This window comes from Oreochromis aureus, linkage group 3, assembly GCF_013358895.1.
Source record: "Oreochromis aureus strain Israel breed Guangdong linkage group 3, ZZ_aureus, whole genome shotgun sequence".
Lineage (NCBI taxonomy): Eukaryota > Metazoa > Chordata > Actinopteri > Cichliformes > Cichlidae > Oreochromis > Oreochromis aureus.
Genome location: NC_052944.1, coordinates 19,503 through 46,133, shown reverse-complemented (window position 1 = coordinate 46,133; position 26,631 = coordinate 19,503). Strand labels below are relative to the sequence as shown.

At 45.2% G+C, this 26,631-nt stretch overlaps 1 protein-coding gene across 1 annotated transcript in view; it reads left to right on the top strand.

Annotated features, from left to right (window-relative positions):
• Window positions 1–26,631, top strand: part of LOC120438300 (NACHT, LRR and PYD domains-containing protein 12-like) — a gene marked incomplete at both ends in the record, with an annotated part of 44,160 nt that overhangs the window by 9,019 nt on the left and 8,510 nt on the right. The window contains 3 exons of the mRNA XM_039608707.1: window positions 12,365–12,538; window positions 22,901–23,074; window positions 25,683–25,856. Of these exons, the coding sequence (XP_039464641.1) occupies window positions 12,365–12,538; window positions 22,901–23,074; window positions 25,683–25,856 (522 nt within the window). The remainder of the gene's footprint in view (window positions 1–12,364; window positions 12,539–22,900; window positions 23,075–25,682; window positions 25,857–26,631) is intronic.

Sequence of the window (26,631 nt, the reverse complement as noted above, 5' to 3'; positions counted from 1 at the left end):
CGGATAAAACCTAAACGATACCCATCCCTAATCATGATGATCTATGGGAATATGGCAGTAAATACTAAATATTAAACATTATTGTGCAGCACGTAAGATCGACAGCGCACAGTGTGCTTTGAGGTAGGAGCCAAAAAGGGTGTAGTTTGTGTGTGTGAGCACCCGTGTGTACACCTGTGAGCATGAGCGCGCTTGTTTTAAAAGGTTCCTTCATGTAATGATCTGCTAGAGGGTGTGGGGGCCACTGCCCGTCCTCCAGGGCATGAAGCAGGTATGGAGGAGATCAAGACTCCAGACATCCAGAGGCCCCCAGAACACAAGAGACCAAGGAAGACCAACAGAGGGGCAGCCGCGCCACTATCCCAGAAAGAGCTGAGGAGAGTCCCAGATGAGGGGTCACTCAGCAGCCGTGGAGCAGAAGCCAGGGGGGGTTGCAGTGACGTGCCCGGGAGCTCCGCCGGCAGCCAGTTGCGCCAGAGTGACCGAGCCCCAGGCCGAGAGGCCGAGGGCACCCCACCTCCGAAGTGGCCCGAGCGAGCCCCAGGAGCCAGGCCCCGATAAGCAGCCGCCAAGGAGTGAGCCGGTGTGTACCTGGGCGCCCATCCCCGGACACAAAGACCCACCAACGCACCCATGTCTGAGGGCGTTTGCCACTGGCAGGGGAAGTGGTGGGGGGAGATAGGCCTCCATACCTTGGAGGGCCTGAGATGTCCCCAGAGAGGTGGCGTCTGATACCCAACCTGACATATAGACACAGACATACAGGCACACACAGATACAAACACCCATTCCCACCCTCATGCTCTCATATGCAATTACTCAACACTCACCCAACGTGGAGACAGACATAAAGAGACGCTGTACACACAATCACACTCCCCAAGCGTATTCTAAGCCCCAGGTCTAGGTACCCTTGCCCCTGGAGGGGGAAACTGCACCCAGACCCAGGTGGTGTTACCCTTTTCCCTGCGGTGGGGAGATGCAGACCGCCCCGACCACGCAGCGGCAGGGAGGCCCCACATTCCAGACCCCAACTCCTCCTCCTAGCCCCCCCCCCCCGCTCCAGCAGGCCGCAGAGAACGGGGGTGTGAGAAGACTTCAAACCTCCCTCTGCCCGCTCATATGTAGTGTTGATGTATGTGTGTTCTAAGGTGCATTTAAAACCCAGGAGGGCATGGAGCTACCTTCCAGAGAGAAGCAGGTAAGTGCATAGCCCCTCCTGATAGCCCTCAATGTCTACGTGTATTTAAAATTGAGAGGTGGGCAACGAAGCCAGGGGTGAGGTGTACACCCTGATGGTAATTTGGAGTCCATGTAGCGTGCCCACCCCCAAGATCCTATATGTATGTGTTATGAGAGTGTGAGTAATGTGAATGTCTAAGTTGTGAGATAAAATTGAGGCACAGGCAGCCAGAAGGGGACCGGGGGGGGGGGATGCCTCCCCTGCACCCTGGTGACACACCTTTACCCCAAGGCCCTGCATGTGTGGGTGATTGTGGTGGAGCGGGAAGAGGGAGGCAGCTGGAGATGGGGAGGGAAGGAAGGGAGGGGCAAGTGACCCCTCCCTGGGGCCAGCTCCCCCGCTGACCCCAGTAGGCACCCCCATACTCTGCAACCCGCCAGGGAAAGGGGACCTAGGCCCATCCGGAACAGGGCCCAGTGAAGCAGCGCCGCCTGGCCCCACAGAGCCCGGGACAGCCCACCCGACCCCACCACAGAGAAAACTGCACCCACCTCATCCACTCATCTTCCAGACGACACGAGACAAGAGACGCCCAGGCTGAGATCTTCCTCCACCTCTCCTGTATCTCCCCCACCTGCAGAGTGAGTTCCTGAAGAGAGGAAAGCTTCTGCAAGATGTAACAACCTCCCCCACCAGTCGAAGAGCCCCCCAGGTGGCTCGATGCTCTGGCGGCACCCTGTGCCAGGGCTGGGCCCCCATACACCCAGCCGCCCACAACCCCGGCAACACACCAACCAGGACCCAAGCCCCCGAGGCCCAGCCAGGACCCCAGCCCGGAGACGGAGCGCCCCCAGGACCTCACACCCGTCCCGGACCCACCCAGGAGCAGCCAGGCTACCAGGTCAGTAACCCACGTCTGTCAGCACAGACCCTCCCCTAGCCCCGCTGCACGCAGCCACGAGGAAACCGTCACCTAAGAGCCAACAGAGCCCTTAATAGGCCATGACCGCTACCCCGGGTTGAGCCCTCCAAGGAAGATGCTCCTGGGGAACCCCCCCGACGCCCTAAGCCTGTCCCTACCCCCACACCAATCACAACAGCGAAGATGGGACCAAACTATGACCCCCCCACCCCCACTAGGTGATGGAGCTGATCAAAGGAGCCCAGAGCAATTGATCTGATGTGGTGGCAGAGGCTGTATCAAGACTAATGTAATCTAATAGATAATTTCTATATTGGTTAGAATTAAGATTATTTTTATTTTTCCAGTTCATGAGGACTGTTTTCTTGGCTATGCATAGGGCAGTGAAAACCATATGGGCTATATTCTTATCTGTAGTGACATTATCTAGCTGCCCAACAAACACACTAAAGGGGAAGTTGGAATGTTACATTTCAGACACTTTGATAAGTCCTCACATATTTCGCGCCAAAACTTCAGAACTGGTGGACAGAACCAAAGAGCGTGGATATAATTGTCTGGTGAATTGGTTTGACAGTGTGAGCAGTTGTTGGTAGACGTAAAGCCCATCTTGAACATCCGATGACCTGTATAGTGCACTCTATGTAGTATTTTGTATTGAATTAATTGAAGACTGGGATTTCTAATTAGATGAAAGGTTTTTAAGGAAATCTGAGACCAGAGGTTTTGGTTTAAGTTAACTGATAAATCTGCTTCCCATTTTGCAATAGGAAGTGATATTGTACGGTTTTTACTAAGCTAACTACCTTTAATTTAGTAAACTCCCACCGTAAGGGTGTGTTTTAACTGATGAAACTGTGTCGTACTCAGGCTCTGACATCTGATTGCTGCCTTTTATAAGCTTTATTGCACAAGCGTAAGCTAACACCAGTACAGTAACCGTGCCTTTACAGAAGCCAGGTAATCAACTGAAAGACACAAAATAAACAACCATACAACATTAACAAAACAACCCTATTAATGACAGTACAGTTTAGTAATAGTCATATTTATGGCTTTAACACATTATTTAATCAACACAGAAACTCACCAGCTCGGCTTCATCAGTCATAACAATAATATCAATGAAAAGAAGATCCGGCAGGTAGGATCTATGAGCGGATGTTAACACATACGATCACAGACTAACATAAATCACTCCGTCTTAAATAAATTTGTCATTTAAAACAAATTTGGGTCTGACTAATAATAAATCACAACAAAGCAAATTGGCATGTTAGAAATATAGGAAAAACCCCACACTTCCCACTTGGGCTACTTGCCAGACTAAGTAGGCCACAATAACCAGTAGCATACACATCTATAGAAAACAAAAACTCTTATAACCGTGTTTTAAACAAGTTGGGCCTGGTCCCCACACCAAAGAGTCCCCAATCCACAAGTATTTCTCGGGTACTCAGGGGGATGAACCACGTCCCTCTTGCTCCTCTACTGCCAGTAACACCACCAACCTCCTTACGTCCCTGTGGAGAATGGTGGAATGACATGGTTCCCTGTCCTTCCTTGCCTGGGACCAGTTGATGGGACGACTACAACAAATCCTTACTTTGACGTCCCAAACAACACCCCGGTCATCTGCATCTGCCTCCTCCACACGGCCCAGCTTGAAGCGGCCTCTAAGTGTATTCTGATCTGCCACCCAAACAAGGTCCCCAACAGAGACATTTCTCGCCGGGGCATGCCATTTTTGCCGAACAAACGGGTGCGGCCCGGCCAACTGGCTCCAGCGCCTCCAAAACTTGTCCACTTCCACCTGGACTGCACGCAGACGGGTGAATGGGTAGGCAGGGAACTCAAACCCCATGGTGTCACCCCTGGGCCCTGCCCGACCCAACAACAAAGAGTTTGGTGTCACAACAGTTTCTTCCTGAACTTGAGCTCTGGCCCCGATAGGCCTCTCATTGGTGAGGTTGGCCGCCAAATAGAGGAGGGTTTGGAATTCCAGAGCAGTCAAGTTTCCCTCCTCACCAACGTTGCTCAATGCCCTTTTCAACATGCGAACAGCTGCTTCCGCCGCTCCATTCCGATGAGGGGAGTCTGCTGGACTAAACTCCCACATCAAGTCAGACCCAACCACGGCTGCCCTTCTTTGGATCTCTTCTTTGTCGATACTACCAAGGAAATCATAGAGCTCCTTCAGTGCAGGTTTAGCTCCCACAAAATTGGTCCCCTGGTCAGACCAGAGTTTCTTGGGGTGACCCCTCAGGGCAGTAAACCGCTGGTATGCCTTCAGAAAGCCCTCAGTCGACAGATCTTCAACTATGTCTGCATGAACTGCTCTTGAGGCCATACAACTAAAAACCACGCCCCAAACTTTCTTCTTCACTCGTCGCCTTACTGAGTCTCTGACAAAATACGGACCAAACAAGTCCAAAGTAGTGTACTCGAAAGGGGCTGCTGGCGTAGTGCGTACGGAAGGAAGATCACTCATCACCTGAGTGCATAGCTTGGCCCTGCACTTCCTGCAACTTATGCACGAATCAATCACCTTCCGTACGATCCTGGGAACTACCCAGCCCCTCTTCCTCATCCGAAGAAGGGTGGCAGAAACACCTTCATGGTTGACACGATGGGCGTCCTCAGCGAGGAGAGAGCTTAACCGACACTTGTAGGGGATCAAAGGGACCCCGGACCTCTCCTCCTCAATGGATTGAATCCGGCCATGGCACATCAAGAGCCCCGTTGTTTTATCCTTGCGCACAACCAGGCGGTTGAGCATTGTCGTAGGGAAAGTCACACCTGCTTGGGCGGCGAGGCATAAGTCCTGAAACGCCGCTACCCGCTCCTGGGCCATGGGCACTGCCTCCCACTTTAATCCTACAGCAGTTTGACCCCTGCCAGATAACCAAAAGCGCAAGGCTCTGCGGACATAAGCTATGACCCCACAGAGCTTGGCTAGAGAATTGAACCGTGAAAGATCTACTTGATTTATCAAGGCTGAACCCCAGTACTCCTTGATCCTGCAGACACTAGAAGCAACAGAAGGAGACCCCACAGTCTCAAAAGAAGTAACCTTGTTGCTGAATGGTAAAAACTCTGGGCTTATTCGACCGCCGACCACTGTGTTGACACTATCAAAACCATCTGGAGTAGTCTGCGCCGTTTCCTGCGACCTTGTTAAGATGGCAGAAAAAGCCTTTCTTTGGAGTCGACTGACGACTTCTCTAGTCCCAGAGGCCACCTCTGCAGCCGACTTTATGGGCCATTCCTCTATTGGCTTGGTTAGGAACATGGGACCGGTCTGCCATGAAGAGTCCTCACCAAGCTGCTCAGGGGAACACCCTGGGAAAGGTGATGGTACTCAGCCGCGCGTACTCCTCAAAGAGCTTAATCGCTCTCCCACGTAGTTCACTAGACAGCGGCTTATCCCACGTGTCCTTAGTCAGTATCCCGGCCTCCTGAAAGGCTCTTCTGACAAGAATGACACCTTTCTGCTTCAGGGGCGTCGCCAGACCAAGGGGGTCGTAGAGCCCTGCTACCTGACTCAGCAGCATACGACGGGTGAGGGGATTCGGCGTCTTCTCCCCTATGTTCTCCTCAGTGAGGTCTACTTGAGTACGCATCTTTTTCTTTCTTGTGGAGAAGTTGATAGCCACCATGAGGAAGAACTTGTCTTCTTCCACGAGATAACCCACACCCAAGGCCTTGTTGTCCTCGGTCCGCAGCTGGTTGGGCAACATGATGGTTTCAGGTTCGGCAGGAACAGCACCTTGCCTCCCACTAAAGCCAGACCGCACCCAAGGCTTGAGGTAAAACCCCCCATACTTGAGAATGGTTTCAACCCCCTCCAGGATCTCGCTCAGTCTCTTAGGGTCGTTGTGGGACACAAGGATGTCGTCCACGTAAGTATCCTCTTCAATGACACGTCTTTCTTCCACCCTGTTGACAAACTGTGGCAGGAGGGCAGTCTCTCGCATAGCGACCTGAGCGATACAACCTGCAGGCTTGTCACCCATGTTCACACGCACCACAGCATAATCCTTTATGTCCTCCTCTGGGGAATGCCTCCACAAGAAGCGGTGAACATGCACCTCTTGATCCTCCAGCAATACAGAGTTATACATTTTGGAGACATCCCCTATTGCCGCATGCTCTCCCTCCCGGAAATGGAGCAGCACTGCCCTAATGGGATTCAGAACATCTGGGCCTTTCATCAAGATGCTGTTCAAACTAACACCTCTGTACACCTGGCTGCTGTCCCAAACGAGCCTCACCGGCGTGGTGTTGGAGTGTGGATTGGGCGCCATCAAATGGTTTATCCACCACACGGCTCCCTTCCACTCGTCCAACACTGTCTGCGAAAGCTGAATAGCGGCCCCCCTTGCCAGCATGTCACGTACCTGCTTAGCATAAGCCGCCTTCCATAGCGGATCTTTCTCGAGGCGCTTTTCTGACTTCAGGAAAGTCGCCTCCGCAGCTTTGCGGTTGTTAGGTAGGGCCGCAGGGTCTTCTTTCCAGGGATATTTAGCATCCCAATGGGGCTCGTCAGTATGATTGTCACTCAGCTTGAAGGTCAGACCTCCTCTGATGATCTCCAATTCTCTTTCATCAACAACTGACATTTCCTTCCCTCCAGGGGCGCACTTCCCGCAGCGGCAACCGCCACACACGGGGTCACAGGCGGCACCAATACTGTCCCACTGTAACCATTTGATGACCTCAGCGTTGGATGTATTCGTGGTACCGACCTCTACGCTGTTCTTTGGTTTCGGGTAACAGTTACGAAGGGCCGCAACTCTCTGAGACTCTGTCTTCATGGAGCACGCGAAATGGGTTGATGAGAAACGTGCAGTCACCTCCACATCTTCAAACAGATCTGGGTGTGCGCCACTGATGGTTTTCCCTAACGGACCATCCCACAGAACCAAGTCACCGCACCTCATCATTCTCTGGAGGGCTAGACGACCCTCTCGGGTGCTGATGAGTAGCTCAATCCTTTCAGGGCGGATCAGTTCCCCCGGCTCGACGGAGCCTAGGAAGAACTTCTCCAGGCGCTCCGAGTCCACGACGTGACCCACATTGGCAATCTCTTCTAATCCATAGCAAACCATCTCATGGAGTCGCCATGTCCCCTTCTTTGTGGCTACTTTTATGCTCACCAGGTATCTCTTTGTCTCTACTTTTGCCTCCATGCCACCAACACCATGAACAACCAAGGTGATTGGTTCACCAGTCAGGCCAAGCCTTTCCGCTGCCTGGTGGGTGATGTAGTTCGTGTCAGAGGCTAAATCGATGAGTGCTCCAATCCAGTCTCCCCTCTTGGTGGTGACGTCCAACAACATCCTGTCCTGTCCTTCAGACAACTCTCATCTTCCGAGCCTCTGCTAGCACACAACTTTGAAGTCACTTTGTTTGTGCAAGCCTTTCGAACAGCCTCCAGCTGCTCCGGGGACAGACCTAGACCAGCAAACACAGCCTCTTGCTCTTCCGTTGGGCCACGGGGTTCTCTCCTTTTCCCCCCTTTGGTCCCTTGCCTAGCTGTATCTTTCCTAGTTGGGGTTTTAAGACACAGGAAGAAATGGTGATCCGATGAGGCATCACCCCTTCTGCATTCCTCATTACGACATAGAAAGTTTTTACTACACGGGTCATCACTGCCATGGGAGTCCAGACACCTGGGACATACCCTGGTCCTTTTCACGTAAGCTCTCCGCTCACACGGGTTGGCCCTTTTAAACGTCTTACAGCGGTATAAACGCCCTGTATGACCCTCTTCGCCACACAAACAGCAAGGATTCTGTGACAGCTCACCTGTCGTCTCGCTTGCAGTAGCTGTTAAGGGTTCAGAAATTGAGGAGGAAGACCAAAAATAATGACCACTGATCCTGCCGGGTGCAATTAGACGACATTTTAATGAATACACATGTGGAGTCCAACACTGTGCAGATTCAGTGTTGAACTGTCTTACAATAGTCAAAACCAAGGCTTTATAGGGTTGGGGTGATACTGCTCCCCCCCCCCTCTCAGACACAATACAGCATACGTCAATCCAAAACCACAAATGTTCTGTTGACAACTTTTAACATAGTTTAAAAAGAACATTGTCTTTGGCTCGAAGCCAGGTGTCTTCCTGTTGTCCCCGGACGCTCGCTTATCTGTCTGAAACATCAAGCACACGTTCTGCACAAACTGTCACTCATGCAGGCACAATTTTGCAGTCGCAAACAAAACATGATTAAACTCTTACCTATATCACTGAGTCTATCTACGATGTGTATGTGTGTGTATGTATGTGTCAGCTTCTGCTGCCCTTTATTTCACCCTTCACTTCATCAGCTAAACCTTGTAACCTTTCCACCAGACAGAAGGCCAGCCCGTCCACAACTGAAACTATGTGTGTGTATGTGTGTCTCGTCCTTAAATGCTCTCTCATCTCACCCGTTGCACTTCTGACCTTTCACCAGAACAGAGGCTCATCCTTACATGTAATAACCTAACTGGAACTATATATGTAATCTACTGAATAAATGTTTTAATCAAAAACCTCTACTAAAAGCTTAATCCAAAGATATAGATACATAAAAGATACTACAGATTCATAACCTACTCAAAGTACTTGCACTCAGACTCTGCTTTCGGTTTCACTTCCTGCAAAGCATGCAACTTCAAAAACATGTAACTTCCTGTCTTATTTTGGCACAGAGTTACTCTACGTGGGGCCTTTTCTTTCACCATGCCGTCTGCATACAAACATTTAAGATTATAAATTCAACTCAACAGTTTAAAGTGGTTATAACTGCACCTGTAATAAAGACTGATATGATACCAGTATATTTGAACATTTGAATGCAACATCACTATGAATAATTAGTGGAATGGTAATACTGATTATAAAAATAGCAACAAATAATAGCAGTAAAATATCTTTCTACTCTTCACATAGCCTTGGTGAACAAACGTCTCTCCATCCTCCGATCTGGTCTCTCCTTTGGTTTCTCACGGGGGCTCGGTTCAGCTGCCCTGGCAGTATTAGACTGTCTGATGGATTGCAACTGCTCCAGTTGCATCAGAACCGTCTTCTGATCTTTCAGGAACTGCCATAGCTTATCAAACCGGTTCTGTGGACTGACATCGTTAACAGGATCACACCGGTACAAAAGCCACCTTTCCTTCATACTGTCCGGCAACTTACTCTCAAGTGAGCGGATCACTAACTGATTTTTTATGGCATCTTCACAACCTAGGTCTATTAGGTCCAACAGCGCCCTCTCTACAGCTTGGATCAACTGTAAAACCTCTCTGGGTTTGTTTTTGCGCACACCTGGTAACTCCTGTAGTTCAAGTACAATGTCATCTGCTATCTGTGATACGTCACCATAACAGTCCTCTAAAACCTGGAAAACCTCGCTCGCAGTACGGCAGTGAGACAGCCTAAGTTCACATTTTACTGGATCAGCAATACTGTCCATGAGGTGGAAGAGTCTGCACTCCGGGGAACCTGTGGGTTCCGCTAATGCTTGGAGGGTCCCCCAGTTACTCTTCCAGCGCCAGTAGCTCCTCCTGTCCCCAAAGAACTTAGGTAGGCTCAGCGGTGCGAGCGCGATCCTCGTTCCGAGTGATCCTTGAGAGACGGTCGACGTGCTCTGTCCTGCCACAGCACCATCGGGTCTCACACCATGTATTCCTCGAAGCTGCTGTGGCGTGCTTGAAAGGCCAGGGTTGAACACAGGACTCACGAGTCTCTGGGATAGTGGTCCCTGTGGTGGCGCTTGAAGGGTTACAGTGGAGGGACTTGCAGCTCGTGCTCCATCGGGACCACCTGCATCAACGACTTGGTTACTACTGTCCACCGCAGCACTTTGGTATGCAGCAGGGTTCACGTCAGCATCTAGCGCACCACCGCCACGCACTGGGCCATCATCTCCACCGGTCGCTGCGGGCCCACTGGGCTTGCTAGTGCTGGTCGTCACTCCACCGTCAGCGCCACCTTCATCACTGCCTTCACCTTCACTGCTAGTCCGGCTCCTAAGGTCGCCACACCCAGATCTCTTTCTTCCATCCAGGGTGGTAGCCAGCACCACCATAGCTACTCTCCTCCTTTCCTTGAGCTCTTTGAGACAAGCTCGCATAACATTCACCTCTCTCTCTGGAACATAACGATCCCACTTAAGCACAAACTCACTTAGAGCTTCCTCTCTGCCTTCCACAGCAGTGAGCATTGAATCAAACTGATCCTGTTTTGTTTGACCTGTTTTGAGCGCCTCCACCTGGCTAATCGCATCTTTTAGGTCAACTCTTAGACTGTCAAACTGACCTGATGCACAACGGGACCATGATGCTTCCTTTAGTTTCATTTCTGTGGTCTGGTATTTTGAGCGGCAGTCCTGCAGCTTCTTCTCCACTTCAGCTATTTCTGCTGCAAACCCACTTGCATCTTCTTCTTCCATAGCAGCAATGTAATCAAAGCTGCTATCACAAACCTCATTATAACTGTCTTTGAGTGTCCTACATTCAGACATGAGGTCATGTTTAGTCAGAAGGTCAATGTTAAAAACAATGGAATTGGCCTTCCTAGTAAAAACTGCTTGCGCAGAGGACCACCTTTTCTTTAATTCTTCTCGGCATGCCATACTGACTTTTGCTCCTCGTTTATTACCGGCGTTATTCCTTTGCCCTCAACAAAGATGGCGGCGACCCACTACCAGTCGCTTAGCGGCTGGTAACTGAATTAAAAGTTCGTTTTCGGCGGCTGGCTTATCCTATGCCAGCGGCCTAATAGTCCCAGCAAAGAAATCCACACACAGTCTCTCACGTACGAGGGCTTGACGGTGTTTTGAGAACGAAGTCACGTCGATTGGCCATGACGATCGGCCGGGCTCCGTCTAATCGCTGGATTCTCCGTAGTCGACACCGACCCTCCTCCGCTTCTCCGTCGCGGGGACTGGCTAAGTGTTGATTACTGATTACTGTACGGTTTTTACTAAGCTAACTACCTTTAATTTAGTAAACTCCCACCGTAAGGGTGTGTTTTAACTGATGAAACTGTGTCGTACTCAGGCTCTGACATCTGATTGCTGCCTTTTATAAGCTTTATTGCACAAGCGTAAGCTAACACCAGTACAGTAACCGTGCCTTTACAGAAGCCAGGTAATCAACTGAAAGACACAAAATAAACAACCATACAACATTGACAAAACAACCCTATTAATGACAGTACAGTTTAGTAATAGTCATATTTATGGCTTTAACACATTATTTAATCAACACAGAAGCTCACCAGCTCGGCTTCATCAGTCATAACAATAATATCAATGAAAAGAAGATCCGGCAGGTAGGATCTATGAGCGGATGTTAACACATACTATCACAGACTAACATAAATCACTCCGTCTTAAATAAATTTGTCATTTAAAACAAATTTGGGTCTGACTAATAATAAATCACAACAAAGCAAATTGGCATGTTAGAAATACAGGAAAAACCCCACATAAGCAAATCTGAGACCAGAAGTTTTGGTTTAAGTTAACTGATAAATCTGCTTCCCATTTTGCAATAGGAAGTGATATTGATTCATCTGTTTTAGAAAGCATTCTATATATTTTGGATAGTAATTTGGGGGTTTTAAGAGTAAGAAATTGAACCACACTTGGTGGTGTTTGTAGTTCAACTTGACCCGGTTTAATTTTCTTTTTTATTATGGATTTAATTTGTTGATATTCTAAAAAACTTTTCTTGTTGATCCCATATTGTGTAACTAGTCTGTCAAATGGAATAAATTCTGTTCCTTCTAGTATATGTTCTAAATATTTGATTCCTTTACCACTCCATTCTGAAAAGTTTATCATATTATTGTTTTGTAATATGTCAGGGCTGTTCCAGATAGGTGTACGTTTGCATGGGATTAATGAAGACTCCAAATAGGAAACAGTCCAAATGTGAGTCTTCACTCTGACTCTCGATCAGATCTCAGTGACAGACTGTGGACATTATGGAAGCCTAAATGTGACACCATCTTCCTCCTTCATCTGCAGATTAAAGCCAAACAAAAATTCTCACTAAAAGTCTGCAGGTCTGAGAGACACTCAATCACTGTGTCATGTCAAACACAGTAAGAGGAGCTGAAGCACAGATGTGAAGAGCAGATGTTCATCAAATTATGACGTGTTTTGTCTTCATATACATTCGGTCTGTGTTTATGTGTTTATAATGCAGATTTTCTGCTGTTATAATAACACATTTTATATTTTCTATAATCACAGACTGAATGAGTGTGGACTCTCAGAGACTCACTGTGAAGTTGTGGCCTCAGCTCTGAAGTCCAACCCCTCCCATCTGACAGAGCTGGACATGAGTTACAATTACATGCAGGGTTCAGGCGTGAAGCTTCTGTGTGCTGGACTGGAGAGTCCAAACTGTCGACTGGAGACTCTGAGGTGAGTTCACTGACTGCAGCTGTTGTTGTTTTTCTGTATTTCAGATATTTGAATGATGTGCATCTGAAGACAAATGTGAAGAAGTTTGAGTGCTTTCAGAAATGTTGTGTTTTTCCAAACGACTGAACAACAGTTTTTCCTTTTGGCTCCAAATAGAAGTGACAGACTTGAGTGGGATCCATTTAAAGGCTGACAGAAGTAGAGTGGTGACGGGGAGATGTTTGACAGGACAGTGTTTCAGCCTCCACAGGTTCATGTTGTGCTCCATCAGTCAGTGAAGATGAAGTCAGTACTGATGAGGCTGTAGAGTGTGTGAGGGATGGGAATGAGGCTGTTGAAGATCTGATGATAGCAGATAAAAACAGCCTGCAGAGACTTTGAGATTGTGTGGAAACAGAGAGAGAAAAGAAAGACATGAATTATTGGAAAGCTAACAAAGGTGAAGTTAGGAGCTGTGATGATGTTCATGGTATCAAAAGCTGATCTGGCTGCTACAGAGACGACCCACACAGCTGCTGTGGTGAGGTGTGTGTTAAAGCAGAGGAACACAGAGCAGCCGAACACAGGCCCAAACATGACAACAAAGCAGGATTCAGGCTCTGTGAGAGGATTTCAAACAGAAGCTGGAGAAGAGAAAGGACTCTGTTGGAATGACTACAGAAAGCAGGCAGCTGAGACCAGTCCAAGTGTTTCCATGGAGCCCAGTCTAACATTCAATTATACACTAACGTACAGAGGTGAATGGGAAAATGAATCCATAGTTTCAAATGTAGAAATAGTTCTCAGTTCATTTACAGAGTTTAATACAGTTCATGAGGAAATGAGAAATGTTCAAAACAGCAGCTGGTAGGAAGTCTGCTTCACAAAGTTGGTTCCAATTTCAATAGTTTGTGATGCACTTGAAAAAGGACGAGGTAAAAAATCAAATGAGTGAAATGGTCAGACCCATACGAGCATACAGAGTGGAGTAAGGACGTTAGTGTGCTGCCCAACTTTCATCATGCACATATTTATTATTATATGGTCCTAAGTGTGAGTGCATACACTCACAAAATGTTTAGTAACTTCAGATCCCTGCAACAAGCCCAGGTCCAGTTTACTTTGGTGATTTGGACTATTCCATTTCACAGCTGTTGTTAAATTTTTTTCCTTTTTCTCCTGTACAGGCAAACACAATCTATTTGTCGTTTCAGGTTGTAGTGTTACACAACATTTTCAGATCTAATAGAAATAAAATTATTGTTTCGTAATTCATTCAATTTATTGTCTTTATTTGTAACTGGCATTATTGTTTCATTCTATTATAGAATCTTAAAGGAAAAAGGCAAAATTGTATTCCATCATGCTTTATTAGCTGCTTCGGTAAAAAACTAATCAACAATGCGAAAAGAAAAAAAAAACAACATTGCAAAACAACATACTGGAAAACAGTTATTCATCACTTGACTGCTTCAATACAACCCTTGGGCACATATATGCGGGACTTTTCGTGGCTGTTTTGATCTCGCTCTCTCTCTTAACCGATCAAATCTGGCTGTGGTAGCAGCTTTAAACTTGGTGTGACCCGGGCTGATGGAGGTGCCCAGTCTGGATCGCATTCCAGCATTTTGTAGGTTGGTTTTCCTGCAAAACACAACAAACATTAGCCTGCAAAGCCACAGTGAACAAAGCAGCATAGCGCAACGAATTCAATTCAAATCAATATAAGATTTATTTGTAACCTACATAAACAGCTATGATAAATTACGTAATAACTACAACATAAGACTCACCTTTGTGGAAATGCTTGGCGCAGACTAACATGTGAACTGGAGTGTTCTGGGACGTTATATTTGGTCTTAGAATGGCTGCAATCCAGGCCATCCATTGGTTCTTTGTTACTTCGGAAACACGGCTTGAACAATTTCTCTTCCACGACGTAATCCGATAAAAACCGATCTCTTTACCCATCGGCTTCCCGTGGCCGTCATGCAACCAGCTATTGCAGTTAATAACACAACAGCTTCTTGCCATTTTTTGTGTTTCTTTTTATCGCTGTGTGACTGTTTTCATGTGAAAGCCTGCGTGCGCTAGTACCGCTTGCCACTCGTTCCCACAATCCTTTTCAGTTTTATCCCTGAATGACGTCACATTTTCAATCTCTATTCAAATAACACAAGAACACTAATAGACCACTAATCATCTCACAGGCAGCAACTCAAAAACAAAGGTTCAAAAGGCAGCAGTACAAAGGCAGAGGCAGGAGGGACAGTCTACATCAGGGGTCTCAAACTCGCGGGCCATTTGCGGCCCACGTCACCTCTACTTGCGGCCCGCATATTGATATGAAGAAATTTTTTTTTAAAATTATTATACGAAAAATGATTTAATACGACGGCAGAGTGTTACAGGCATGGGCCTTTAAGACTGTAGCCTCATGGGTGGTGTAGGCAGGCAGAACGTGTGGGACCACCCCTCCCGCTGTGTGTGTGTGTGAGCGTGAGGGAGGGAGAAAAAGGGGAAAAGTACGAGGTGCTACCGAGCAGAAACAGGAGATGGAAGCATGTAAATATAATAATAACCACTGCAGGCCAAAAGAGTGCCTGACGAGCCCAGTAAGCTATTAAGACTCGACTGTACACTGTGTTCGTGTTTTCCTCTGAAACAATAAAGTTCTGCTGGAGCAGCCTTTAACGCCTCTCTCTGTCTCTCACTAGCAAAGTTGACCCAGACAGTAAAGCTAGTTCCCGACTACGAGCCCGACACAGAACCCAAAGTATTTTCCAGAGGTCTCCTTACCACGGTTCAGAGCCGCGGACCTGGCCGAGGTAACAAGAGAGTAAAAACATGTTGAGGGATTGGCTGTGTTAGTTCAGTGACAGATTTATTTGGAAAGAAAACAGTTTTTAACTTGCAGTCAAAAACTAATGTGTACGCTTATGCCTGCATTTTTATTTTGTTAAATACAAACAAAATTATAGCAAAAGTGCTGCCACGTGTCTGGCCAGAAAGAGCTGTTTATTTGGTAGTTCAATGAATGGCTTCAGATAGTTAAGAGTGAGAAAAAAAATTACGTTCTTGTTTGCAGTTTTGTCTTGTTACACAGTATTTTTAATTAAATAAAACAAACAAAATACTACATTTTAGGAAATATTAGTGGGGGTTTTTGTGTTTGTACTACTTTGTACTACTGAGATGATGGTGCCAGAAGTGGCCCGCGGCTCATTTGAGTTTGAGACCCCTGCTCTAGAGAAAGAAAACTAGTCTCACCCTCTCTCCTAGTATGTAGGGTCAGCAAGAGCAATCACACAAAATGACAAAGGTCACAAGAAGATGCCAAGAAAAAAATAAACTTAGCAACACGCACAATGCAAACAATTCCTTGTTTATCTTCTGAAAATGTTTGGGAACTGTAATAAAAAGAACCATGTGTCTTCTGCAGACATTACCAATAAGTTTGATGTGTCACAAGCACTCAAACAAAAGTTGTATCCAAGATGGCCGACTTCTTAATGGCCACCATGGTCACCACCCATCTTGAGCAGTTTGCCCCCTCACATATACTAATGTGCCACAAACAGGACTTTAATATCACCAACCATTCCCATGTTATTACAGTGTATCCATATGAATGCCCCCCCCTGTAGATCAAGAGTATACAACCCCACAGTGATACCATATCAATTTCGAGTCAGTCTGATTTTGCCTTTCAAATTAATAGCACTTTCAAATTGACCACATTTGACTTACTCTTGGAACGATTTCGAAATGCTCTAAAAAGAAAACTTTATGGTTCCACAGGGTAATTCCACTTTAGATCAACAGTATACAACCCCACAGTGATACCATATCAATATCAAGTCAGGCTGATTTCGCTTTCCAAAATAAAAGCCTTTTCAAATTGCCCATATCTGACTTACTCTTGGAACTATTTAGATCAACAGTATACAACCCCAAAGTGATACTATATCAATATCAAGTCGGTCTGATTCTGCCTTCCAAAATGACTTACTCATTTAACAATTTCAAAATGCTCTTAAATTGAAATTTGATGTTTCCACAGGATGTTAGATCAATAGTATCCAATAGTATCCAACCCCACTTCTCCCTCCCTTCCTGTCTTCTCTGTCCTATACAGTGAAGACAAAAGGCCTCAAGTTCTGAAAACTCTTCCCCTTCATCATCTTCCAAATCATCTCTCTCATCTAAAATCACCAGTATTCTCTGAGTAGAGACTCTTTTCACAATCTTGAATGATAAGGATCCAAGTGGGTAAAGTTTATGTATTTGCTGTGTTCTCCCCTATTTGTAGTTGGGACAGAGTGTGAAAAACTTTTAAAAATTACATCCAGTTTAGAAGAAAAACATTGAGTGAAGTGTTTGTTTCATCGTCCTTCACAGCTCATCAACCAGGTGTCACAAACTGCAGCAGAACAGTACAAAGCATGTCATACTGGATGGCTGCAACAACCAGAGTTTTACCTACCTTTGGTGTTTCTTGACAGCATGAGCGTAATATTTACTGAACAGTCGTCTTCTGTAATCTTTTCAGATTCAGAACACTGTATTTATTTTCAAGGGACAATTAGGATACTGACCTTGCCAACCGTACATACAATACACAAACATCACATTGGGGGGACAGGTCAGGCTAGGTAGCTGTCCTTTGTTAGGATGGGAAGGAACGGTCTAAGCACCGTCTGTTATCAGGGTGAGATTTGTTATGTTCAGCTCCAGCCTTGAGACCACAGCTGGCGCCGGTATGTTAGCCGTATGAAATGATGGTGGTTTTCTTTGGTGCCAACAACTGCATGTCAATTTCACAGCTGATCTAACAGTCCGTCACTCGTCTCTCAATCTCCCGTTGGAGAGCCACGAGCTTCTCCGAGAGGTTATCAGTTTAGCACTCATAGAGCAAAGTCTGAGAACTCACGACCGCCATGAGCTTCTTCAAGATCTTATCTGTGCTGCGTTCAATGAGCCCATTTTGAGAAGTCACGACCCGTCCCATTGTTTCAGTCACAGCGAGCAGCCTTGTGGGGTTTGAACAGCTGATTCCGCTTTCTTTAATCTTCAGTAAGCCAGGGCCAAGCCAGCTCAGATCAGCAAGAACCCTTTGCTGCTGTGAATGTCCGTGCTGCTATATTTCAGTATCAGGCTCTAAATGTACAAATGGATCTGATTACATTTCCAATCATGAGTCAGAAATGATGTTTGTACTAGATTTACAGTTTGTTTTCATGTCTTCTGACTCAGATGATGGAGCAGGTGGAGCTTACAAGGAGTAAGTGCTCACCTAGAAAGACAGTTGTGTTTTAATGAAGCTATTTAGTACCAATAATTGTATTGCAGTGAAGCTTCTGTCTGCTGCACTGCAGAGTCCACATTGTACACTGGAAACTCTCAGGTCAGGATCCAAACATCCCCACTGCTGATCATTAAATGATATTATTGTATAAACAACCAGGCTTTATAGAATTGGCAGGTGAACTTTTCTTTATCTTTGGATTGCTTAGGAGATTCTTAATTACTGTCTGAAGTTTTTTACAGTCACATATTTTGTTTTAATGGTAAAACAGAATTATTGTTCAGTTCAATGAGCAGGTAGCTGTGAGATTCATAATAATGAGGTATATTTGTATTAAAGATGACTAAACTTGAACAGTAGCTGTGTGAGTTACTTTGTTTACTCATGTGTGCTGATGTTGTGGGTCATTTAAGGCTGAAGTGAACTTGAAATAAGTTTCTGAAGTAAGTGTACTCGGAGATATTTATGTGTTTACTAAAGTCCAGGAGCAGGAGGCTGTGTGTAGCAGCTGTCTCAGAGTGATGCTGAAAAACTAGTTCATGCATTTATTACTTCCAGGCTGGACTACTGTAATTCATTATTATCAGGATGTCCTAAAAACTCTCTGAAAAGCCTTCAGCTAATCCAAAATGCTGCAGCAAGAGTACTGACAGGGACTAGAAAGAGAGAGCATATTTCTCCTATTTTGGCTTCCCTTCATTGGCTTCCTGTTAAATCCAGAATTGAATTCAAAATCCTGCTCCTCACATACAAGGTCTTAAATAATCAGGCCCCATCTTATCTTAATGACCTTGTAGTACCATATCACCCTATTAGAGCACTTCGCTCTCGCTCTGCAGGCCTACTTGCTGTTCCTAGAGTATTTAAAAGTAGAATGGGAGGCAGAGCCTTCAGTTTTCAGGCCCCTCTTCTGTGGAACCAGCTTCCAGTTTGGATTCGGGAGACAGACACTATCTCTACTTTCAAGATTAGGCTTAAAACTTTCCTTTTGTTAAAGCATATAGTTAGGGCTGGACCAGGTGACCCTGAATCCTCCCTTAGTTATGCTGCAATAGACGTGAGGCTGCCGGGGATTCCCATGATGCATTGAGTTTTTCCTTTCCAGTCACCTTTCTCACTCACTATGTGTTAATAGACCTCTGCATCGAATCATATCTGTTATTAATCTCTGTCTCTCTTCCACAGCATGTCTTTATCCTGTTTTCCTTCTCTCACCCCAACCAATCACAGCAGATGGCCCCGCCCCTCCCTGAGCCTGGTTCTGCCGGAGGTTTCTTCCTGTTAAAAGGGAGTTTTTCCTTCCCACCGTCGCCAAAGTGCTTGCTCATAGGGGGTCATATGATTGTTGGGTTTTTCTCTGTATTTATTATTGTGCGATCTACTGTACAATATAAAGCGCCTTGAGGCGACTTTTGTTGTGATTTGGCGCTATATAAATAAAATTGAATTGAATTGAATTGAATAGCATAGAGGAACCCAGACCTCAGCTTTGTCTCCTGGTTTCTGTTGCTGCTGTCACAGTTTCCCCTCATCGTTCCCTTCAACAGTCTCCTCACTGTTTCATCACTAATACTGATACAGAAAACATATTCTTAGTATCATTAGATGCTGAAAGGTGTCATTCTACTAAGTGCAGAGACTGGTATTAATTTAAATAACTAACATTTTGTGATGTCTGAACTGTTTTTCCATAGCAAGTCACTAAATTAGAAATCCCCGGCCCTGCCCACAGTACTGCAGTACTGTGGGCTTATTTGATCTTGTTTGAATACTAGCTACATTGGTCGGTGCTACAACAGCTACAGTTATTTGTATGATCTCTACTGAAGTCTAACACTGAAATAAAAATGGTATCATTGGCTTGTTGTGGCTGTGATAGCTGCTACTAGGAGAGTTTATTTTCAGGATGTTATCAGAACGAGTGTAACTGGAACATCAAAGTTGTTATCGCAGTGCCAAAACTTTGTCTCTATCCTAAAACTCTTCACTGAGTCCTCAGACTAAGTGTTCAGAGGTGAGCCCACCTACTGTTCCTCAATAACAGGATTGTCATGAAACAGAGCAGAAATGAGCTGAGTTTCTTTTTCTCATCACTGCGTTCACAGTGAGCCACTTCTCTCTGCTCAGTCTGTAACAAATCAAAGTGTTACTGAATGTTGCTATTAAAACTAAAAGCGATGTTTCATACACCCACGCGGTTCAGTCACACAGTAACTGATGGTAAATAATGTTTGTGTTGAGCACATCGTACAGGTCAGCTGCTCCACACAGATCTCAGGTTTACATGCTGGAACAGTTTGTGATCATGAAGGATAAACTTCCTCTTTGTTTCATACAGATGTGAGATGAACAATAACACATTCATGAAATCCTGTTAGGAACACAAACACTATTGTAGCTGGAGAATATATTTGAATGTAGGATAATGTAGGGGATCATAAACAACAGTAATAACTAACCACCACCTCACCATTTGAGTTGGTAGCTGCATGTTGATTGATGAAGTCATTTTCTTCTTCCTCCATTTCTTCCTTATTCACATCAGATTAAAAGCTGCACAGAGACAGGCACTGGACATGTTTAGCCTAGCTTAGTACAAGGACTGGACCCACGGGGGAGACAGCTTCCTTTGCTGGATCAAAACAAAAAACAAATCTGAAGTAAAGTTTTATTGAAGTGAACTGTGGTGGTGCCTGGCAGGGAAAAGGGGAATGATATGTCTTATTGTAAATATAATTATGTATAAGTCTTAAAAAAAGGAACAACTAAAAAGTTGCAGCTTAAAAAATGAAATCAGTTTCAATTCATGAGCTCTGTTTTTCTTTACAGCTCTAACCTTTTATAGTGAAATGAGCTGCTCATTCCTGTTTACATGACCGGCAAAAAACAGTACAGAGCACATCAGGCTGAATATGGAAAGGAAGCATCACAGTACAGCTTCACTGAAGCTTTAAAGTCTCTGATATGAAATGAGAAATGAAGCAGCCAGAGCTTTTTCATGAGTGGAAATCCACTGTGACTGTGAGCTGCTGCTACAGCCTCCAGATTAGCCAGCAGCTCATCCTGCTCAACATTTTCTCACCAACTTTAATGGAAGTGTGATGTTTTCAGCTGGAGTGATGGTCAGGGTGGCCTCCCTCTCCTCTTCTTCTCCTCTTCCTCTTTCATTTGTAAAGTCAGTTCTGCTGCTTTCATTCATTTGGAAGTCCTGTAGCTGAGTTTGGGAGAGACTAACAGCCTCGGCAGCAGAGGGGAGAAAGGCTGTAACACCACCACTTTACTCTGTTCTACCTGTGACATCATTTTATCAGGAAACAGAATTATGCTTGTTTTACTATGTTTGGCTTGAAGAGCTAAAATGTAAGAAAGAGTGTGTTGGATAAGCCGGCCCAGGATGAGGCCAAACTGAAATGGGATTAAATGTCTGTCACATATTTGAGCCTACTTTAAAAACATCCTCCATAAATATTGAGTAATAACTGGACTCTCATACAGCGAGACAAAGGCTACGTTCACACTGCAGGTCTTAATGCTCAATTCTGATTTTTTCATCAAATCCATTTTTTTTTGTCTAGTTGTTCACACTACAAATAAAATGTGACAGCAAACACACTCTAGTGTGTATGGTTCGTGGCCCGCATGCGCAAAAGAAGACGTCACACACAACGCACTTTGTTTACGGAAGTAAAAATGGGGCTACAGAGCTGGTAGGTGTTGTTGCAGCAGTCTATCAATTTCTTCAGAATTGTCTCCCCATATGCTAATCAAGTCCAATACCTCAGTTTCTGTCCATTAACTCACTCTGTCTCTGGTTTCCCCCACCATGCTTTCTAGTTTGTCTTTTCTGGCGCTGATAATTGGAATCTGTCTTGTGTCAGTGACATAAATGGTAAATGACCTGTACTTGTATAGCGTTTTACTCAGTCCCTAAGGACCCCAAAGCGCTTCACACTACATTCAGTCATTCATCCATTCACACACTGGTGATGGCAAGCTACATTGTAGCCACAGCCACCGTGGGGCGCACTGACAGAGGCGAGGCTGCCGGACACTGGCAACTTTCCGATTGTAAGATGAACTGCCAACTCTTGGGCCACGATCGCCCCCTAAAAGACGGAATTAATGCAACATAACCATTTACACAGCAGTCGCTTTCTAAAACATCAGATTTGTATCGGATTCAGTACAACATATGAAAGTGACCTGGGTCGGATTTGAAAATATCGGATTTGTGCTGTTCACACTGTCATACCATGATCGGATATGGGTCGCATAGGGTCAAAAAAGTCGGATTTGATGCGCGTTCGCCTGCAGTGTGAAAATAGCCTAAAATGCCTTTAAACATCAGGGTTATCCTGCCGATCCAAGTCCAACACTGAGTTTGTATAAACATGTTTGTCAATCATTTTGTTTGGTTTCTGAGGAAAAGGATTCAATAACTTGCTGCTAATACACAACATTTCATCATATTTCCTCATAACCCTCTTTTGTCTGACCATTTGAATCCCATTTGAATTTGCAATAAAGGATCCACAGTTTGGTGACAATAATGACAGTAGATGTTTGTGTGATGGAAGCAAATGAGTGTGTGATGTTCTTTCAGTGTTGCACTTTGTAGATGGTCCCTGAGCAGTGGTCTTACAGCCAGCTGCACATAGAGACCAGTGTTGTTAGTCCAGGTGAGAAGATGACTTGTTGGAATGAAAATGAGCTTGTAGTTTGTCTGCTTTAATCATGTGACTGGAAAAAGGTGTTGGACTTCAAATATGTCCATTTCTTTCACACTTCACCTTTAAAAGTGAAACCATGTTGTTCCTGGAAGGAAAAACACGACTTTTTCAAGTCTTTTTCCTGTTTTTATGATAAATGTACGACTTTAATGTGAAACATTCAGAGTTTTTTCTCTTGTTGTGTTTGTTTGAAGCTGCTTCCTGTTGGCTTCAGCTGTTTGGAGTTTCCATTTTCTAAACTTCTACATTCTGAACCTTCTTCAGCTCTGAACAGATGATGAAACACTGAATGATTTCAAGCTCACACTTTGTCTAATAAACTTACATCTTTCATTCTTTATACAGATTGAGGGGCTGTGATTTGTCAGAGACCAGCTGTGATTATCTGGCAGCAGCGCTGAAGTCCAACCCCTCCCATCTGAGAGTGCTGGACCTGAGTAACAACAAGCTGCAGGATTCAGGAGTGAAGCAGCTGTGTGTTCTTCTGGAGAGTCCAGGATGTCGATTTGAAACTCTGGGGTCAGTCAGGATGTTTTAGTTGTGCTGAGATGAATATGATGTGAAAGTTGTGCTGACACTGTGGATCAGTAGGCTCACACACCTCTATACAGGAAGTCTGGTTCTACTCTTTGTAGAACTTCTGATCCCTGATCCTCTGAGTCTGACTCAGTAAATAATGAATAATCTTCACTTCACATTTCAGTCAGTTCAGATTTCATTAGCACATTCACTTTAGCACAATCCATTTTAATCCAAACACCTTTGTCTTTAAACTCTGTCAGTCACAGTATATCCAGTACAATCCTCATTTTCACTGAGTCACACACATTCAGAGATTAGAGTGTCCTGTGTGTGCTCTCATTCACTCACACTCATATGGCTGAAGTCTGTTTGTACACAGGCTGTCAGCTGGCCTGAGTTAGGCCTGTCTCTAAAATCATTACTTTATTACTTTTATTCTGATTCATCAAAGCCAAACTCAAACATCTTTATATTTACTGATTATGTTCTCATCAATAATTAACAGTCAGTACATTCAGATATGAATCATAATTCAGTGTTTAACATATTGTCACAGATGGACTCCACAGGAGATCTCCTTTATGAAGAAACTGTGAAAGTTTGTCCAACAGTGGGAAACATTTCAGAGAACATCTCAGAGAATATCTGTGAAGCAGAAACTAAACATAATAATAGAAGAAAAGCCAAATAATGATCCAAATGCTGCTCTGAGACTATCAGACAGGCTTCCAAAGACTGCTCACCTCTCAGACTTACTTAAAGATGCTGGTGCTGTCCACAGATCAGCTGACCTGCTGGGTCTCCATGATCAGCTTTGTTTCTTGGAGATAAAGGCTGAGCCCTTTAGAGCTTCAGTTCTGCAGAGCAGCAGGATGTCTGAGGTCTGCAGAAACACAAAAACACAGCAGCTAAAAATAGTTGTTCAAAGAAAACGAGGTGGGAGCTGCTGATTCCTGAGCTTTGATACTGGATTAGCTTCAGCAGTTATTCCCATCACTGCTGTAGGAGCTACATTTAGTCACAGCTGATTGTCTTCTTTGAACAATCACAATGACTACTGTTGTAAAAACAAGCAGACAAAGAACCAATGAGAGTGTAGAACAGGATAAAGAGCTCCTGTGATGGTGGCAGAGAAATGAGCAGCAGACGGCCGTCTACATGTTGTAGTGGTTTACAGTCACCAGGGGGCGCTGTCACGGCCACGCAGTCAGTGGGCTGCTTATGCTGTTGTTGGTGAAGCTGAAATGAAAGTGAGTGTTAAAACAATGAAAAGTGTCCACTGCAGCCTCCATCTGAGCTTCTCATGTTCTTCTTCTTTGATCCTCCATGTTTGTGCTGAACGCTGCTGTTGCTCTCTTCCCTGTTCCCGCCCACTCTCTAACCAATCAGCGTTGGAGCGTGCACAGTGTCGTCCACGCTGAGCTTTGTTGTGAGCGCGTGGACTCGTCTGCAGAACATTTGCAGTACAATAAGCAGCTATGCATGTGCCCCAAGCAGCAGCTTCAAGCTCACCTCAAAGAAGTTTAACAGGAAGGATGACTCGTCCATCACGCGTCCAGCTGTGACCATGTCCACAGCAGAGTGTCACCGAGGCTTAATGCTAACACGCACACATGAAGCTAATACCACCACGAGCAGCTGCTCAGTGGATTTGGAGGAGAAATGTCTGCAGCTTCTCACAGGCAGTATGCAGAATGTGGATCTCCACAAAGACTGTGGAGAGCTCATCCCAGACTCTAAATCCACACTTGTCTGCACAAAACTTCTCACACGTTCCCATCACAAGTATCTTCTAAGTGAAGCTACCAGGTTCAGGTCCAGCTCTGTTTATCTGGGGCTGCAGTAGATGGGTGATCCATCCTCAGAAAGCAACACAGACACCAGATATGCAAACACAGCATCATATAACACAACCAAGAGATCCAAAGAATTTTCTCTGCATTTCTGTGGCTGATGCTGCTGGAGCAAAGCTGTTTGAAACCTTGTTGTTCTGCACTTTGGGACCAGAAGAGGAAACTGAAGCTCTGTGTAGAGGGTTCAATGGAAGCAGCCAAGCGCTGTAAGTGTCTGCTGTACAGGGATGCTGGTTCAGCTGTGGCTCAGCACAGTTTCACAGTGTGACTCAACAAAAGCAGCAGGAACTCAAAGCATGATGCTTTCATCAATGTGGAAATAAGAAAGGTTCCTGTAATGTGACAGACGCTGGAGATCTTTCACTCACAGCTTTACAGTTTCAGCTTCAAACTTCAGCTTTTTTGTGAAGCTTTAGTGTAGAGCCTTCACCACAGTCTCACTGTGACCTCCTGAACTGGGAGTTTGTTTTGTTTTAGACTCTGATGTTTCTTCTTCAGTTTTTTTTTTATTTCACACAGTAAAACGTGATAACTTTTTATGTTTTTATGATAAATGCAAAACTTCAATGTGAAAAATTAATTTTTTTTCTCTTGTTTGTTTGAAGCTGCTTCCTGTTGGCTTCAGCTGTTTGGAGTTTCCATTTTCTAAACTTCTACATTCTGAACCTTCTTCAGCTCTGAACAGATGATGAAACACTGAATGATTTCAAGCACTTTGTCTAATAAACTTACATCTTTCATTCTTTATACAGATTGTGGGGCTGTGGTTTGTCAGAGATCAGCTGTGATTATCTGGCAGCAGCGCTGAAGTCCAACCCCTCCCATCTGAGAGAGCTGGAGCTGGGCTACAACTACCTGCAGGATCCAGATGTGAAGCAGCTGTCTGGTTTTCTGGAGAGTCCAGGATGTGGACTTGAAACTCTGAGGTCAGTCAGCATGTTTTAGTTGTGCTGAGTTGAATATGATGTGAAAGTTGTGCTGACACTGTGGATCAGTAGGCCCAAAGACCTCTATACAGGAAGTCTGGTTCAGCTCTGTGTAGAACTTCTGATCCCTGATCCTCTGAGTCTGACTCAGTAGATAATGCAGAGTTCTGAGCTGATGTGGGTGAGCGGACTCAGGCAGCCTGACAGAGTTGATGTCCATGTCTTCCCTGCTTGTCCTGATACACATAAACCTGAGTATCCTTGCAGGTAAGATCTTATCAGTCACAGCTGTTAGTGCAGCTCTCCTCTAGATTGTAGTGCTTGTTAAACTATGATGGTTTTAGGAGCCTGGACCACAGATCCAAGGGAAGATATTACTTGGAAAGGCCAAAGCAACCTATTAGAGGTGTTAGCACTAACATAGATAAATACTCAGATTTAAACTTTTATTGTCTCACAAAGGGTTAAAAAGTGAATGTGCACAGAGAGGTTGGTGGTGAGATGGGCACTTCCAGCACTGTAGATGTGTTCCAGCTCAGTGCTCATGGAAATAATCTGGAGAGCAGGATTCCTTGATGAATGTCACATCTTCCTAAAGTTATAATCCACAGGGAAAACTGTGAAACTGTCGATCTGATATCTACTCAGCCAATCAGGTGTTTACATGCCCTTCACTGATCTTCAGCTTCACCTTATTATCAGTCTCTCGCTCTCTTTCACATTTGAATAATCTTCACTTCACATTTCAGTCAGTTCAGATTTCATTAGCACGTTC